Source organism: Capra hircus, chromosome 14, assembly GCF_001704415.2.
Source record: "Capra hircus breed San Clemente chromosome 14, ASM170441v1, whole genome shotgun sequence".
Lineage (NCBI taxonomy): Eukaryota > Metazoa > Chordata > Mammalia > Artiodactyla > Bovidae > Capra > Capra hircus.
The window spans coordinates 50,708,572-50,726,906 of record NC_030821.1 but is presented as its reverse complement, the minus strand read 5'-3'; the positions used below and the strand labels follow the sequence as shown (position 1 = coordinate 50,726,906).

At 35.7% G+C, this 18,335-nt stretch overlaps 1 protein-coding gene across 2 annotated transcripts in view; it reads right to left on the bottom strand.

Moving 5' to 3' along the window:
- Window positions 1-18,335, bottom strand: part of ARFGEF1 (ADP ribosylation factor guanine nucleotide exchange factor 1) — a 132,058-nt gene that overhangs the window by 71,104 nt on the left and 42,619 nt on the right. For both annotated transcript variants that reach the window (XR_001919147.1, XM_018058435.1), the window contains exons 2-7: window positions 14,823-14,853; window positions 14,141-14,297; window positions 12,828-12,974; window positions 11,099-11,278; window positions 5,924-6,200; window positions 2,760-2,870 (exon numbers count right to left, since the gene is read on the bottom strand). Coding sequence is in view for 1 of the 2 variants with exons in the window: in XM_018058435.1 (XP_017913924.1) it covers window positions 2,760-2,870; window positions 5,924-6,200; window positions 11,099-11,278; window positions 12,828-12,974; window positions 14,141-14,297; window positions 14,823-14,853 (903 nt within the window). In the remaining variant the exon portion in view is untranslated. The remainder of the gene's footprint in view (window positions 1-2,759; window positions 2,871-5,923; window positions 6,201-11,098; window positions 11,279-12,827; window positions 12,975-14,140; window positions 14,298-14,822; window positions 14,854-18,335) is intronic.

Sequence of the window (18,335 nt, the reverse complement as noted above, 5' to 3'; positions counted from 1 at the left end):
CAGAGGTTCATGACATTGTACAGTAGGCAGTGATCAAGACCACCCCCAAGAAAAAGAAAGTCAAAATGGTTGTCTGAGGAGGCCTTACAAACAGCTATGAAAAGAAGAGAAGTGAAAGGCAAAGGAGAAAAGGAAAGATATACCCATTTGAATGCAGAGTTCCAAAGAATAGCAAGGAGAGATAAGAAAGCCTTCCTCAGAGATCAGTGCAAAGAAATAGAGGAAAACAAGAGAATGGGAAAGACTAGAGATCTCTTCAAGAAAATTAGAGATACCAAGGGAACATTTCATGCAAAGATGGGCACAATAAAGGACAGAAATGGTATGGACCTAACAGAAGCAGAAGATGTTAAGAAGAGGTGGCAAGAATACACAGAAGAACTGTATAAAAAAGAGCTTCATGACCCAGATAATCACGATGGTGTGATCACCAACCTAGAGCCAGATATCCTGGAATGTGAAGTCAAATGGGCCTTAGGAAGCATCACTACGAACAAAGCTAGTGGAGGTGGTGGAATTCCAGTTGAGCTATTTCAAATCCTAAAAGATGATGCTGTGAAAGTGCTACACTCAATATGCCAGCAAATTTGGAAAACTCAGCAGTGGCCACAGGACCGGAAAAGGTCAGTTTTCATTCCAGTCCCAAAGAAAGGCAATGCCAAAGAATGCTCAAACTACCACACAGTTGCACTCATCGCACACGCTAGCAAAATAATGCTCAAAATTCTACAAGCCAGGTTTCAGCAATATGTGAACTATGAACTTCCAGATGTTCGAGCTGGATTTAGAAAAGGCAGAGGAACCAGAGATCAAATTGCCAGCATCTGCTGGATCATCGAAAAATCAAGAGAGTTCCAGAAAAACACCTACTTCTGCTTTATTGACTGTGCCCAAGCCTTTGACTGTGTGGATCACAATAAACTGTGGAAAATTCTGAAAGAGATGGGAATACCAGACCACCTAACCTACCTCTTGAGAAATCTGTATGCAGGTCAGGAAGCAACAGTTAGAACTGGACATGGAACAACAGACTGGTTCCAAATTGGGAAAAGAGTACATAAAGGCTGTATATTGTCACCCTGCTTATTTAACTTCTATGCAGAGTACATCACGAGAAACGCTGGGCTGGATGAAGCACAAGCTGGAATCAAGACTGCCAGGAGAAACATCAATAACCTCAGATATGCAGATGATACCACCCTTATGGCACAAAGTGAAGAAGAACTAAAGAGCCTCTTGATGAAATGGAAAGTGGTGAGTGAAAAAGTTGGCTTAAAATTCAACATTCAGAAAACTAAGATCATGGCATCTGGTCCCATCACTTCATGGCAAATAGATGGGGAAACAAAGGAAAAAGGAAGAGACTTTATTTTTGGGGGGTTCCAAAATCACTGCAGATGATGACTGCAGCCATGAAATTAAAAGACACTTGCTCCTTGGAAGAAAAGTTATGACCAACCTAGATAGAATGTTAAAAAGCAGAGACATTACTTTGCCAACAATGTCTATCTAGTCAACACTATGGTTTTTCTAGTAGTCACATATGGATGTGCGAGTTGGACTGTAAAGAAAGATGAGCGCCAAAGAATTGATGCTTTTGCACTGTGGTGTTAGAGAAGACTCTTGAGATTCCCTTGGACTGTGCAACCAGTCCATCCCAAATAATCAGTCCTGAATATATTCATTGGAAGGACTGATGCTGAAGATGAAAATCCAATACTCTGGTCACCTGATGAGAAGAACTGACTCATTTGAAAAGATCCTGATGCTGGGAAAGATTGAAAGCGGGAGGAGAAGGGGATGACAGAAGAGATAGCTGGATGGCATCACCAACTCAATGGACATGAGTTTGGGTAAACTCTAGAAGTTAGTGATGGACAGGGAGGACTGGCGTGCTACAGTCCATGGGGTCGCAAAGAGTCACACTCGGCTGAGCGACTGAACTGAACAGAACCATGAAATTTTATGTGCTGCTTAAGTATTTGTTGAATGAAAAGATGTATGAGAAATTAAAATGCAATCAGATGAATATGTGCTTCAAGTGTTCAAACTAAAGATGGAAATATATTATTAGAAATGATGCTATAAATGAAATCAGGCATGGCTGAAATAGTACTATTGTCATTCAAGATCCATACTGTACATTTAATTATATTTCTAGAGCATCTGTAGCAAGGTACTATGCTTAGTCCTATGCAAGATACAAGAATTAAATAAGCTTCAATGGATTGGTCTTGAATCTAATGCTATCTATAAATCTATATTGTTTACAAAAAAAGTGAGTGAAATTCCTAAGAGACTTTAAAAATTTTTTTATAAACAATCCACATGGTAGGACTTGACCCTATACCCTATATTATGACTTGGTCGTGATAATAAAGGTATAAGAAATCACAATTTTTTCAAAGATACAAAATACTAAAAACCAAATAAATTTAAACATTTTCTAATTTATAAAGCTTAGCATATTTAGGAGGATGAAGAATATACCCTGCCTGTATCCCACCAAATGAAAAATAATAATAAGAAAAATGGTCTCAACTTCTTTTAATGCAGTGGAAATAGTGGATTTTTACTTTTTAAAAAATTATCACTGAAACTGGAGAAAAAGGAACTACTCTTTTACAAGCAAAGACACTTAAAAATTTTTTCTGCATACAATTTTAGCCTTTTCTGTTCCACACAATATAAAAACTATCTCCACTGTTAGATAAAATAACATAAGACAGAATAAATTAATTTCAAGTCAGATACACTACCTCCAACAACAATGTTCACCATTTCTTCTACAATGCTCTGTACAATGTCTTGTGGCTTTTCCTCACAGTCATGGTTTTCTCCATCATATAATATATCATTTTTAGACAACGCTTTAAAAGAGAGAAAAATTAAGAAAATATTATTTTAGCTTTTTAGAAATTTTTACTAAACATTTATAATGGAAAAAACCTAAGAAATTAAGAATAAAAGGAAAAAAATCAAATAGGTATATGAAACTCGATGCAATTATTCTTTAAATCTTCAATATTTTAACCAAACCGTGTTTTTAAATGTTTTATAATTTCAAGTCAACTTCAAAAATGATTCATTTGACAAGCTATTAATATTAAATAATTATTCAACTTCAAGTTTTCTAGAAGACTAATCCTTTAATCCTATAGATTACATTAATCCTTTAAAAATCAAAAAATTTTAAAGTATTCTGAAGGAAACATTTCTAACATGTCCCACATGCTAATCAAATAATATTAAATGTAATTAAACCTTGTTTTGATTAATGAGGCCCACCAATAACAACAAGCTCATTACTATGCTCTAATGTAACAGGGTCACTGAAGAACCAGAGACAGGGCTATCTGGGCCCTTCCTTACTATTTCTTCCCCAACAGACTCCACATATCCAATGTATTAATAAAACTAGATTTAATAAGTAAAAAAGAATTCATCCCTCAATTTAACACTAATTGAAAACAGATATAACTGCCAATCAGAAATTCTGAACACACAAGAAACTAATAAAACTTGATATAGCTGGCAAGCCTGTACAGACTACTGCAGATAAAAATAGGATTTCCACTGGGTTTTCTGAAATGCTGAAAGTATCTCCAGAAGGCTCAACCAGCACTTTGTGCAGCTTTGGGAACTGGGACCCTGTTCTGGGAGCCACTGCCCTACACCAAACAGCCTCAGACCGCATGTGAGCCGACAGTGCCACTGTCTACACACCCTGATCTCCACTCACCCTACGATAAAACCACTACTTATACTCTGGCTTCCAGAAGTCCATTCTTCCTGCTGTTCACTGCTCCTAATCTACTGTTTGCCGCATTCTGCAAAATACTGAATGTCACATAAGAAATTTGATAAATAAGCATGTCAAGTCAGTAACTTTACGAAAAATTCAATACAACAACATTTAGATTCTTCTGTGGAGTAAAAACATAAATGTCTTGAGAGATAATCTTTCCATCACTCTTAAGGTGTGTGTTTCTGCACTCTACTTGGCTAAAATTATTACCAAGAGTCTAAAAATTAATAGTTTCAATGTAACTAAATATAGTCACTAAATTTTGCACAAAATGATTAGTGAATCAAAAGTCAATTCTCTTTTAAGTCATTTGACAGAAATAGATTAAAGTAATAGTGAAAAATATTTATTACACATGGGAAACCATTACAGAAGTTAACTGTTATGGCTGAAGTCACATAGCCAGGAAGTGTCAGAGATGTGATTCAAAGCAGGTGACCCCACTCTAGAGCATGCACTCTGAACCAATAGCTCACAGGCAAAATTTTCATTTATGCAGCTACAGGGAGAAAAACATCTTTAAAGTCAAAGTAATCACAAAATGATGCAGGAATTATGTTGTATTTGTAGCTCTGCATCCTGAAAGCACCTACAGTGGTATCTACTACACAGTAGGTGCTTCCATTCCTTGGGTCTCGGCCTATGCTGTTCTATTAGAAAACTTCCTAAATTTTCTAGCCAGTCAACTCCTACCTTTAGCCGAACAAGATCCAGCTAAAACATCACTTTCTCTAGAAAAGTACCTCCTAACTTTCCTCGACAGAATTATCTCACGCATGCTGCTTGCAGGGTATAACTCATTTATACATGCCTGACCTTCCAGGCAGATGACAGACACCCTAAGAGCAATGGCTACACCTTTACCAGCTTTCTAACCCCAATTCCTAGCACAGTGCCTGGGACATAGTATGTGAAATCAATGTTTGCTGAAAGCATGGATGAAGAAACGGAAGAATAAATAAAGTTGCAGCTTTCTTATAGATCAGCTCTTTGAATCAGCCCCTTTATCAGCTTACAGTGAAAGAAGGGGAAATTTTATCAAGGGCAGACTAGAAAAACATAAATCATATTATAGGCAGTGTGGATTTACTATTAGCATGAGTACTGAGAATGCTTGGTTTATCAAAAGTGTCCCTTTTAAAATAAACACTAAATAAAGCACAAGAGAGTAAAAAGCCACCTATTCATGCCACTGCCAATGTCCATGCCACTGTTACAGAAAAGATGTGGTTTAAAAAAGTCAGGAGCTGAAAATTACAATAGAAGATTTTCCTCAAAGGAAAGTGAAAACAGAATTCAGATGAACTGTAACTAAACCCTAACCATCCTAACTCTATTGGAAAGGTAACAATTTCCATCATTTTTTGACATTAAGCTAAGAAGGGATGAAGGGAAGAAACTCACTGCCTGGCAATTTTATAGAATAGCTAAAGCTGAGAACAATGTTTGAGGGGAAAAATGATTGCATGTGATTATCTTTAGAGAAACAAATTTGTAATATAAATAAATACAGTTTAATTTTTGTAATCTTGTAACCGTTTTCTTATAAATAAGTACACTTAGAAAAAACACTGCCAGAGAATATCTAAATAATCATTGACTATTACATGTCAGGATTTAAAAATAAGTATTTTTATATGTCAGGTGGTTACTCACAAGATTTCTTTTCATATTTAATTTCAGTACTCTTTTGACAACAGTATTTTGTGAGTTTAAAATGATGTCCTAAAATTTTCAGTCACATTCCAGAAAATCTTACAAATAAACAGGTCTCCTGTTTGCTATAAACTAATTTTAAGAAACCTGAAGCGCCTACATAACACGCTCACAGACATTTATGACCCTCGTTAGCAACATATCTCCTCCAAACCCATCTGTAAATCATCATGCTTGTGAGATACTAATGAATGCATAATATCGCTAATAGATGTCTTATGGGCTGAAGTGAAATTAACTTTACCGACTAGGCTGGAAAAAGTCCACAATTACTACAATGTGTCCGATATCCATTAGGTTGTATTACTCTTTTCACATTTCTTTACCAGAATTGCCTTCCTACATTCTTCCCTTAATACACACTCCCCACCCCCACAAACACTTTCTCAAAAAGATTACTTTCAGCTGCAGTTGCCTGATCAGCTTCAGTCTGCTCATTTTCTGCACTGGAAATATCAGATCCATTTTCGGGCTCTGTATCATCCTGAAGGCTTTTGTCCACATCATTTGTCTGGGGATCAAGGTCCCCTTCGTGTTCTTGGGATATGTGGTCAACAGTCTGAGGTGGCAAGTATCTGAGTTGAGGTGATTCAGGCTCATGATGGCTTACTGGAGACTGCAACAGATGGTGGTGCTGTCGATGCCTTTCTTTTTCCATTTGTTTGGCTTCCTGCAACTGCAAAGAAAGAAAACAGTTTCCTGTATTTGGCAATAAGAACAGAGATGGACGTCTTTCACTATATCCTCTTGTCAATATTTTTGGTGTTTAAATAATGTAAATGTATTACTTAAAAGAAAAAACAAATTTTTAAAAATAACCTTAGGATGATAACTAGATTGTTGCCAACAGAAAAGCAGACTTACTTAAAATCAAATAAAAGTTTCACTAAGGGAGAAAAAATGTAGACGGGGAAATAAAATACACACACATTCATTTTTACTTACATATACAGAAACAGAGTCTAGACATATATATATAAGAAGCTAGTAATAATGGTTACCTATAGGGGATACAAGTTAGGAAAAGTGGAGGGAACTTTTCAGTGAATACCTTTCTGTAGTATGTTCTTCTGTCACCTTGTCAAATGTATTAAAGATAATAAAATTACAATGAATAAATAAAATGGCATTAAGTACTTAAATGCCTCTGACCAATCAGTCATTTAAAGAATGAAAAAACTATCTATAAATGTTCCAGTTTTATTTTAGGAGACCTGTCATTTTTATGTATATAATACCACGTGTAAAACTGGCTGGCTCACTTACAGGATGCTAAGAACAGTAATAATCAAGATCACAGGGTTTCATTTTTTAGCACTTTATTGCTTTTAGACACATCTCTTTTGGTCTTCATGACCATTAAGAAACATTCTCACAGAATTAATTTCCACAAAGATAAATACTTTACAGTGTCAAATATGAACATTTCATACTCCTAGTAACGTTCCAGGTTGTGTGTATCATAAAACTAAAAAAGAGGGAATATGTGTGTGTATATATATATTCTTTTTTTTCTTTTTGATTCACTTTGTTGTACAGCAGAAATTAACATAACATGTGAAGCAACTATATTCCAATAAAAATTAATTTAAAAAATTAAAAATTCTAGGTTATGTGGAAATATCAGAATTAGTTATATGAATTTATAAATTAAAGTTGAATTAAAATATTTTAATGCTCAAAAGGTAGGAAGAGACTTACAATCAACATCATCTAACTCCCTTGTTTTACAGATAAGGAAATGGGCATGACGAGTTGCACACAGAATCAGAAGAGACTTCTCAAACCAAAGCTTTAGCCCATTTATGAGAAAGTCAACTTCCAAATTAACAGTGAGGAACCTATGACCTGCAGTCCAATTTCACCCTCAGCCTAACCTCAGCTAATTTGTACTATGGTTTAGTAGGGTAAGCACACGTTATGGAACTACAGAGAAGCACAGTGTTGAATTCTAGCTTTCTTCTACTTATCCCAGACTTGTATAAACCCTAGAAAGGGTCCTGAAAATAACCTTTAAACATTTTCTATATATTCTCACACTTTAAACATTTTCTATATACTCTCACACTTTCTAGAACAGGATTTCTCACCATCAGTACTACTGACATTTGAATCAGATAATCCTTCATTATATGTGAGTGGAGCTGGGATGGGGTCGACACTGGCTGGTGTACTGAACAGAATTTAGCAACATCCCAGTCCATGACAGGTCATGACTCACCCAAGCAAGTGTTTCAAATGTGGCTTTGGGCACCTCCAGTTGAAGACGACCACTCTAGAGAAAGAAACTAGCATTTTCTCCTTTAAAATTTTAGAAGTGAACACTTTATAGTGATTTTATTTGGAAAGGTGAGGAAAAGTTATCAGTTATATATATAAATGAATTAAACATCCAGCTTAGCATATTTTAGCATACATGGAAAATCACTCTGTCCCCCCTTTTAATTTTCACTCTCTTCCCTTTCCTAATTTTCTCTAATTATCTATAGCACAGAAGTAAATATGCTTCATGACTTGACACATGTTCATAGCCTTTATCATAATTCAGTTATATATTTATTTGTGTGATTATTTAAGACTCACTTTTCCCTCTATTCTCCACAGATTTTAAGCTCTTTGAGAGTAATATCCATTCAGTGCTGGTTTTGTCCAGCACTGTATAACTGAGAACAAGAACAGTGTCAAGAAAATAAAAAGAACACAGCATAATTTGCTGATCGAGTCATTAAAAGGTGATAAAGTTAGTCTCATTCACTTCTTTTTTTTCATATAAATTTATTTATTTTAATTGGAGGCTAATTACTTTACAATACTGTAGTGGTTCCTCAAAAAGCATCAAAACTATTTTTTGTGGTTGTAAAATGTGAGCAATAATCCAATGCTAATACTCTCAAACACAGGAAGAGTGACTGAATAGCCTATGGTACATCCTGGAGTACTATGCCATCAGTCAAACAGAATGAGGAAGTTCTTTAAGGACAGACATGGAATGCTTTCCAGGGAATACTGCTGACTGAAAAAAGTAAAGTAGGAAAGAGTATCCAGAGCAGTGTGGAAGCCAGTCTTCCCAGGACGGCCACCAGCCATCTCCACTTCCGACCCTCACGTCCCCAGTACAGTTCCCTCCCACACCGTGCCAGGGTGGTCTGGGTGATACTTCAGATCATGAGACAGACAATGTATAATGGCTTCTGCCTTGTTCCTCTTTCTTCTCATTCTCTAGCCCAGTAAAGGCTTTAAATGACTCCATCCCCAGTTAATACTGTGATCCACACAGCCAACTAACTGCAACCTCATGTGAAATCCAAGCCACAGCCCCAGCTAAGACACTCGGGTTCTGGACCCTCAGAAACTATAAGAGATGAGCAGCTAAACTATGAGGTTTAAGCAGCTGAAGTTTGAGGTGATCTGCTATGCAGTGATAGATATGTAAAGAAGGTGATACATGAAACCATGCATACATGTGCTCACTTGTGCTCAAGAAATGCAGAAGGATAAACCAAAAACCATAGAGATGAGCTACATCCAAGAGGTGGAAAGGCAGGAGGGAGAGGACTGGCATGGTAAGAATGAGTAGACCTTTTGTAGATCTCTACCTCTTGAGGCACAGTAGGGTTTAAATTACTTAAAAAACAAGCAAGCAATTAAATCAGAACGTGAGGGGTACTGAAATGGAAAACAGGCAGTAATAAATGAACTTAACTGTATTATAAAGTAATAATATTATACCATTGAAGAGTATGGAGAAGAAAAGAACTAACCTAAGTAACTCTGGGAACCACTCTAAATGGATAGATACTATAAGGTTGAAGACAAAAAAAAAAAAAAATGTTATAATGTACCCAGTAAATTTGCTTCTCACAGTGGAATGAGTCAGCAATTAAAAAACTATCATATGTATGTAATAGGCCTGAACAAATAATGTATCACAGAAAATGAAAGCCTTTTATCTCACTGTATAAAGAGAAGTTACAAATAAAGAGAGGAGGCTGTAATGAACCCTGTGGTACTGGAATTAGAAGTATCAATATGAACACATAAGTTTTAATATATATGGATGGGTAGTCACATACAGATGTGGGGGAGGTAGGGTAGGGCGGGTAGTTAGTATGCACACATGTATTTCCTAGTTCAATCTGCTGAGAGGGAAGCAATAACAACCCAGCTGCAACGAACACACCTAGACCTCAGATTTTGGTTCCTATTACCATTCAAAGGAGCCAGGGCTCCCTGTTTATGTGTCTACTACTCCAGATATAAAGCAGAAAAAATTCAAAATGAGCCAGGAACAACTTGAGATTCCAGAAGTACTCAAAAAAGGACAGGGGCTTGTCAAAAAGGACAGAAGGCCAAAGCTGGAATATTTGGGGCAACAAAATAACAGAATTAGATCAGAAACCACAGAATAAACACTCATGAATACAGACTGATAGAAATTAAAAACTGAATGAAAAAATATGAAAGGGGAGTTAACTCTGGTTAATAAATATATAAGGAGAGGGAAAGAAAAACCTGCACCAGGAAAACACTGCAGTAACAACTGTTGCCAACAAGATCTACTGAGGGATACTCAAATTGGGTGTGGGGGAGTGCAAAAGAATCTCCAAGATATTTATTAAATGTAAAAGAATAAATTTTCAGTAGAGGAACCTGGAAGATACCACTTTAAGCAAGTAATCAGGGTTACTGTACTTAATAGTATTATACCAGTGTAAATTCCTGTTTCTCAACATTGTAATATGATTATGCAAGACATCGGTATTAAGAAAAGTAGAATAAAGAGAATCTCTGTAAATACCTCTGCAATTTTTAAGTTTAAAATCAGTTCAAAATAAAAAGTCAGAAGTTGGTTTTCAATTATGAAGACCTAAACAATTAGGCCACCTCATGTGAAGAGTTGACTCACTGGAAAAGACTCTGATGCTGGGAGGGATTGGGGGCAGGAGGAGAAGGGGACGACAGAGAATAAGATGGCTAGATGGCATCACTGACTCGATGAACGCGAGTCTGAGTGAACTCCGGGAGTTGGTGATGGACCGGATGGCCTGGCGTGCTGCGATTCACGGGGTCGCAGTCGCAGAGTCGGACATGACTGAGCGACTGAATTGAACTGAACTGAAACAATTAAAAAAGATTCTCTAGCTGCTGATCTCTTCCTTTCCTCCCCAAATATATTCCATTACTACAGAAATTTATTTCACTTTTTAAAGGCTCAATGAATAATTTTCTATAAGAATAGATCAAACTAGGTAACTTTCTAACTACATTCACTGATCTAAGCTTGAGAGCAATAAAAATATCACTTCATAAACACTTCCATCAGGATACCAATCAATCTCTATCTTTCAAATTCTATTTGTGATGAGAAAAAAAACCACAAAACATTTTAATCCAAAATCAAACAAGTCAGTAAGCCAGTCAAAACAAAATACCACAGATCTCCAGTACATAAAACTGTAAACAAAGATATTTTCTGCACAGTCACAAAAGATTCTATTATAATTTTTGCAAAATCTTTTCTATAGTTGGTGCCCGTGGTGTTCTATACCATCTCTCTCATTTTTTAATACTTACTGCTTGGTTTTCCATGCGTGCAAAGATAACATTTAACATCTGAGTGAGAGTAGCTTTGGCTGTTGTTTGATTGATGAGATTTTTGCTTGCTAGATATATGTTGTAACATGTTCTCACAGCTTGCAGTACAGTTCCTTCATGAATTTCTATGTGTTGAGATGTTACTGCAGTTAGTAAAGCCTTAAAAAAAATAGAAAAAGAAAACAAAGATAAAGCAATTTTTCACATCCAGAGTTTCAGCACAAAAATACATGGCTATTTTTGTATCAGAATTAAAACTTTTAGACACCATTACCACTTTAAAGTAAAGTATACAAGAGTTTCTACCTACCTTAAATATATCATCAACTGCGTCATTTTAACAGAAATATTATTTTAGTCTACTAAAATGCACAACATTAATACTGTCATAGTATAGCAGATATATGCTTCATATGATGTATCTGTTGAGCTAAATGTCAACTTTACAGAATACATATTGTGTCCTATTCACTTTCAAATTTTTCTGAGATCTAACTTATAGACTGAACTCAGTGTGCTGTTGTTATTGTTGAAGATAATTGTTTTAAAATAAATGTTTTAAAATAAAACATTAAAAAAAAACATTTAAAATAATCCTCCAATAAAACGAACAGCTTTAATTTATGTGAACTGTCACACGTTACTCAATTTCTCAATAGCAAGGACTCGTATCTTTGTCCTTCCATTAATATGCTGTTCAGTGCAAGGCAGGCCAGCACTGAGCACATACTAAACAAACCACAGCTGACATGAAACTTCAAGTGAGAGGCCAGACTGGATCGCTTTTTTAGAATCAAGATATTTTATGATTTATGAAGAGAATGCTGCTATGAGACTGAAAAGCTCAGAGGGGTGATAACCACACGTAAAGGAACACATTATACATGTAAACTAAAGTACTAATAGTATAAGAGAATTTTGCTGACAAATCAACATACCACCACTACTATTAGCAGTAACATTAAAAATTGATTATTTACATAGCAGACTGAAAACACAGATGAGTGATTTTTCTTTAAAGGAGTTTAATGACCCAGGTGTATCAGAGCACAAACCTAGGACGATCACCCGAGCAGGTTCAGCAGACTGACAGGTAAGGGAAGCAGGGAAACGTGCACAAGTGTTTCACATGGTGAAGCCTGGGACTAGAAAGCAGACTACAAGGGGTATGGCAGGAGAAGAAGAAACTAGAAGGGCCATGGGGCCTTCACATGGGGCCCTGAAGCTCAAAAGATAGATCAGGCCAGAAACTGAAAAGCTCTGGAAGATTCTGGGGGCCTAAACTGGGACCTTCAAAATAAGAGTCTTCGCCTAGTGAACTCTCAGCATTTAACAATAAAGTCCCCTGAAACAGAATCTAAAAAGCCCCCAAATGAACTTTATCTTATCTGGAAAGCACATAAAATGATTTTTCCCAATGTTCTCAAGGTAAAAGCGAATGTGAAGTCGCTCAGTCATGTCCGACTCTTTGTGACCCCATGGACTATAGCCTACCATGCTCCTCCGTCCATGGGATTTTCTAGGTAAGAGTACTGGAGTGGGGTGCCTTTCTCCAGGGGATCTTCCTGACCCAGGGATCAAACTTGGGTCTCCCGCATTGTAGGCAGATGCTTTACCCTCTGAGCCACCAGGGAAGTCAAGGTAAAAGGCTTCTGATTTTAAAAAGTACAGATAATGAATAACAAATTCAGTTCTTATAATTAATTACCTTTATTATTTGTAACTGAACTCCTTCATCTGTTTGAGGACCTTGGAAACAGCCACAAATTGTTTCAATAATTCTATCAATTAATTTTTTGCCTGGTGTTGTACTATCTGGAGCATTGCCAGTCAAGTGCCCATAAGCAATAAGTTTCTGAAACCAAGAAAGAAGATCCTAATTAAGCTAACAAATATATATATATACACACACACAGAGTAATGAAATACACATTAAAATTATAATATACAAATTGATTATATGTTAAACTTTTACACAAAAATATTAAGATATAGCAAAAGTCAAGGCTATACCAACTTTTCCTGAAGAAAGCTTTATTAGCTATAAACATGTGAAAACATTTACACTTGTAATAATCACAAAAACAGCAAAATAATGATAACAAAACCATCAGGCAATACTTTGACGAAGGCAGGCCTTAGAACTTGTCTCTGATGAGTTGTAACAACTCACTGCTTTCTATCCAAACATTACTAATACTGCTTTTGTGAAAGCTATCTTAACACACTCAAACAACCCAAATCTGTTTCCAAATTAGATCTGTGAATATGCTGAAACCCAATTTCCACACACTGGCCACAATGTATCACCTATTTGTTCATGTATCATTATCATTACAACCCTGGAAGGAAGGCCTTAGATATTATAATTTTAATTTTTCAGAGAAAACAAGGCCATAAATCAAATGAACTTATCCTTAACCTATCTTAACAACAAATCATATGGATATGATTTTTTCCACTCAATTGTTAGTTTAAAAGGTATAATCCCCAAACATGAAAATACCTGAAAAGAGAAGGACTCTCTCTCTGGAGTTTTGTCTCACAAATATCTAAGAGAATCTGCATACACACATGCCATGCGCATGTTTGTGTGTGTTAAGTAAAATAGAAGACAGAAAAGAATTTTCTGATATAAAAAAGGTCAGTGCTAAAGTTTTGTAGTAAGTATAAATATTAAACTGTTAGTATTAACCTACCACTTTACATAAAACAGCAAGCATCTAGTAAAATCACTGCAAATAATGACGTATGCAAAATCACCAGCAGGTTAACTTTCATTATTAATAACCTTAGAAAAGACTGCCTCTCACTAAGCTAACTAATGATTTGTATTACCCTTAACCTAGAAACATCTTTTTGCAACTACTGTTTCTCTTGAGTGTAAGAAACCATTTAGTTTCTTACCACAAAAAGAATAATCAAGGCTTTCACAGAAAATGCCTGAGCTCTTCATCAACTGTAATATATAGGAATACATTCAAATTGGAGGGTTTTTAGATAGTGCCATTTTATACATACCTGTAAACAATCTAGAGATGTACTGACTATGCGGGGACATTTGGACTGGCATGCCAATTCAAAGGGGAGGAAGTACTTGTCTGCTTCAATAAAATTTGTCTTTGATTTCACTGGTGGAAGGGTGCTTGATCCAGCTTTTGCTTCTCCATGAGGAGGACTAAAGGAAAAAAGAAGAGTTTGATTAGAATATCATATTCATCATCTTGATGATATTCTCACTCCAATTCCACTTCTAAAAGGCACTGTGCTAAACCAATCTTCATTTTCTCATATTTCATGAGGAAACCAAAGCCCAGAGAAGTGAAGTGATTTGCTACAGGTCATAAGCTAGTCATTAAAGCTATAACTAAACTTAAGAAAATTATTTAATTAATTAAACAATTAATTTTTAAATTATATAGGTTACTAAATATTTAGTAATCTTTCTTAACATGAGTCAGTCTTTAAGCAAAGACAAAGCATATCTTACGGTATTTCAGAAATACCCTTATTTATAAAATCTTTTTGTATTTATAAGTATGTTTATAATGTTTCTCAAAATCATTTTTTAAAAATTGATTTTATTATAAAGATCACATACAGAAAATCTGCCACATCCAAACAGAGATGATTACATTGTTATTTTGCCAAGACTAATAAGTTTGCAAATTATTTTTACTGAAGGAAAAAAAACCCCACAAACCTCTGCTTTTCAGTTTCCGCTTTTATTTCCTCTGGTTGGGGGAGGGGGGAGAAAAGAAGCATACATTAGAAAACTTGACAAGAGAAAGATCATTCACTAATCTGATTACAGGCTTTAATTTATAACTTCTATAAGATGTCAGGAAGGATACAATTTCAAAAAAAAATTAGGTACGAAAACTCTGTTGCTGCCAAATGTATTAATTTGCAGAAATACTGTAATTCTGTAAGATTTATGAAGGACATACATTAACAACCACAAAAATAGGTACAAATTACAGATTACTAATTTTCAAAGCATTTCCTTTTCTCAAAGTAGTTTTTTCTTGGGGGAGGAGGGTCAAGTTAGTATTTGCATTAACCAGAGGCATTAGTATTAAGAACAGAATAATATGTATACTGTATTCAAATGACAAAATATAAGGCACATGTGAGTGAGGAAAATAACTCAAGACACCCCCTTGGGATTATCTCGAGGAGATTATCAGGCCAGGACTATAACTTCTTGATCATGTACAGATATGTTGACATTTAACCAATTTTTCTACTTATGACTATACAAGGCACTATAATATACACATGCCCAGTTTAATGGGAAATTTTCCCTTTTGCTGTTTATATCCATAAGAGATGAGGTAAATTTGAGGAATTGTACCTGTCACAGAATAACCTTAAATTTAATAATAAATTGAGGAATCTGGTTAATTGATTAAACCTGTAGGAAATCTGTAAGAAAAGCATTCAAATACACCATTAATAATAACCACAGTTATTGAGTATTTACTATGGGATAAGCACTATTAAGTTTTACATGGACTAACATATTTCTTAACTTGCAATAAATGCCCAGTTAACACCTCATTCAAGGAAACTGCCTCTCTGATAATTCAGGGCTTGAAAAGAGTTTGCTTCAGGTTGGCCTTCAACAGAAGAATCAAGAAGTATAGTTGACTCTTGAACAAGGTGAGGGCTAAATTATAGTCAGCCCTCCACTTTTGCTGTTCCTCTGTATCCATGATTCTGTCTACCAAGGACTGTGTGCTACTGCAGTATTTACTACTGAAAAATATCCATGTACATGTGGACTCACGCAGTTCAAATCTGCACTGTTCAAGGCTCAACTGTAAACTAATTAATTCTCAATTATTAAAGAAAAAACCCAGGAGAAACAAAATACTAAAGTATCAAATTAAGAAATAGTATACTCAAATTCAAAACCACTTGGTGCTTAACTGTGAAATACTTTCCCATTAAAGTCAGACTCATTACAAGGATGACCACAAACAGCAAAATAGTTCTGACATTGCTCTGGAAACACTAGACGACGCAACTAGACAATACCAGATGTGATAATAAAAGTCCTCACTCTTGAGCTGAAATAAGACAAAAACCAGACACTGGATTTGTTTGTTTTAAATATGTAGTCATAACACTTTATTACTGACATTCTTTCAGGAATCATTGTTTCTCTAGCCATTAACTCACCCTATCCCTTCACAACAATTTTTGTACAATGTTTCTAAAACCTTAGAAACAACCACTATATTATATACAAAAGGAAAAGGTTAAAAATTGGAGGAAATAGGTCAGTGTAAATTAGCATAAAAGTATAGATTTTAAAGTATTTTAAAAGAAACACAAGTTTTACTCCTTTCGGGTACATTCAGTTACTGCAAACGAAGTATTTTAAATTACCAGAACAGTTAATAAGGCACAGGACTTGATAAATGAGCAGGAAAGAATGATTTATTAAAAAAAAAAAAAAGCTGATCACATGCAAGTTATGTACCTGGTTCCCCAAGTATGTTCAATATTCTCTCTCATAATATGATTTCCATCAACTTGCTGAGCAGTTTTCTTTTCCTCCACTGACAGTACAATATAAACTTCAAAATGACATTTATACAGATTTCAAGAAATTCTATTAAAATGCATACGTATGATACATGTGATTTACACCTACCTCTCATGACATCACTTCACTTCTCATGACATCACTGTCTTATAGCTTACAGAGCAATAGCACTTACTCACTCAAAGCAAATTGATAATTTAAAGAAGTGAAGTGAAAGTCGCTCAGTTGTTTGACTCTTTGTGATCCCATGGACTATACAGTCCATGAAATTCTCTAGGCCAGAATACTGAAGTGGGTAGCCTTTCCCTTCTCCAGGTGTTATTCCCAAACCAGGGATTGAACCCAGGTCTCCCGCATTGCAGGTGGATTCTTTACCAGCTGAGCCACAAGCAAAGCCCCAGTCTAAGGAAAAGTGAAAATGAAGTTGTTCAATCTTGTCTGACTCTTTGCAACCCCATGGACTGTAGCCTACAAGGCTCCTCCATCCATGGAATTTTCCAGGCAAGAGTACTGGAGTGGGTTGCCATTTCCTTCTCCAGGGGATCTTCCCGACCCAGGGATCAAACCCGGATCTCCCGCATTGCAAGCAGACACTTTTTACCATCTGAGCCACCAGGGAAGCTTCCAATCTAAAGAAAGACAAAGCCAAATGGAAGAGTCTGTAATAAACATATTAAAACTTACACGTCCAATGTACTGTCTCCTTAAAAACAGTAATTGTAGGAGGTTATGCTTCAATTATCATAATACTGCCAGTATTCAAAAATATTTGTGGAATTCATTGCCTGCAGTTCTTTCCTGCCTGCTTCCTTCTTTTAAATGAATAATCTCATAGAAGGAAAAAATCTCTAGAAAAGGAATCAAAGTCTAACCACCAATTAACCACAAGTGGTTTGGAGCCAAGCATGAAGAATGGTATGTGACCTCAAAACAAAAGTTCTTAACTTCAGTGCTTCTGCAAATCATGGCAAATTGTCAGTTTGCAAGCAGTGTTTTAGAAAAAGTATGTAACTCTCATTGGATTCTGAAAGAAGTCTGTAATCCAAACTATAAAGATGATATAGGATTAATTAAAAGCAGTAATTTGGATCAACAATGACTAAAGATGACTATACATTTAAGCAATTTTAAACAAAACATTTCTAAAATACTACATAAATGTAAGGGATCACTCTGAAAAATAACATGCCTTTGGGTGTATATATATTGTGTTAGGTTTACTTTTTCAAAGCCAATCCTATGACTTTAGCATCACATTTCATACAGTTAAGGATTAAACAAAAATACAGGCATTAAATAGAATGTTACAGTATTTATGGGAGAGAGAGATAATGGCCTGAACAAAAGCTGTGACACCAGGGATGAGTAAATGTGATTCCATGGACATCGTGGGAGGAAAAACAATGAAACAATCTCACTTATCTAGGAGGAGGAGAAGGAGCAAGAAGAGAAGACGGGGCGTGCCTAACTGGATATAAAGGTACCACTAATTTAGACACCAGTTTTCTCCCTGTGCACTAGCTGGGGTGAAGGTGAAGAGGAGGAAAATTTGGTATTATCTTGTTTCAAGCAACGGGGATGTTCACGTGGCAGCATTCAGCAGGCACTCAGGTGTATGAATTTGAAGAGCAAGAGATAATGTGACAGACTGTATTTTCA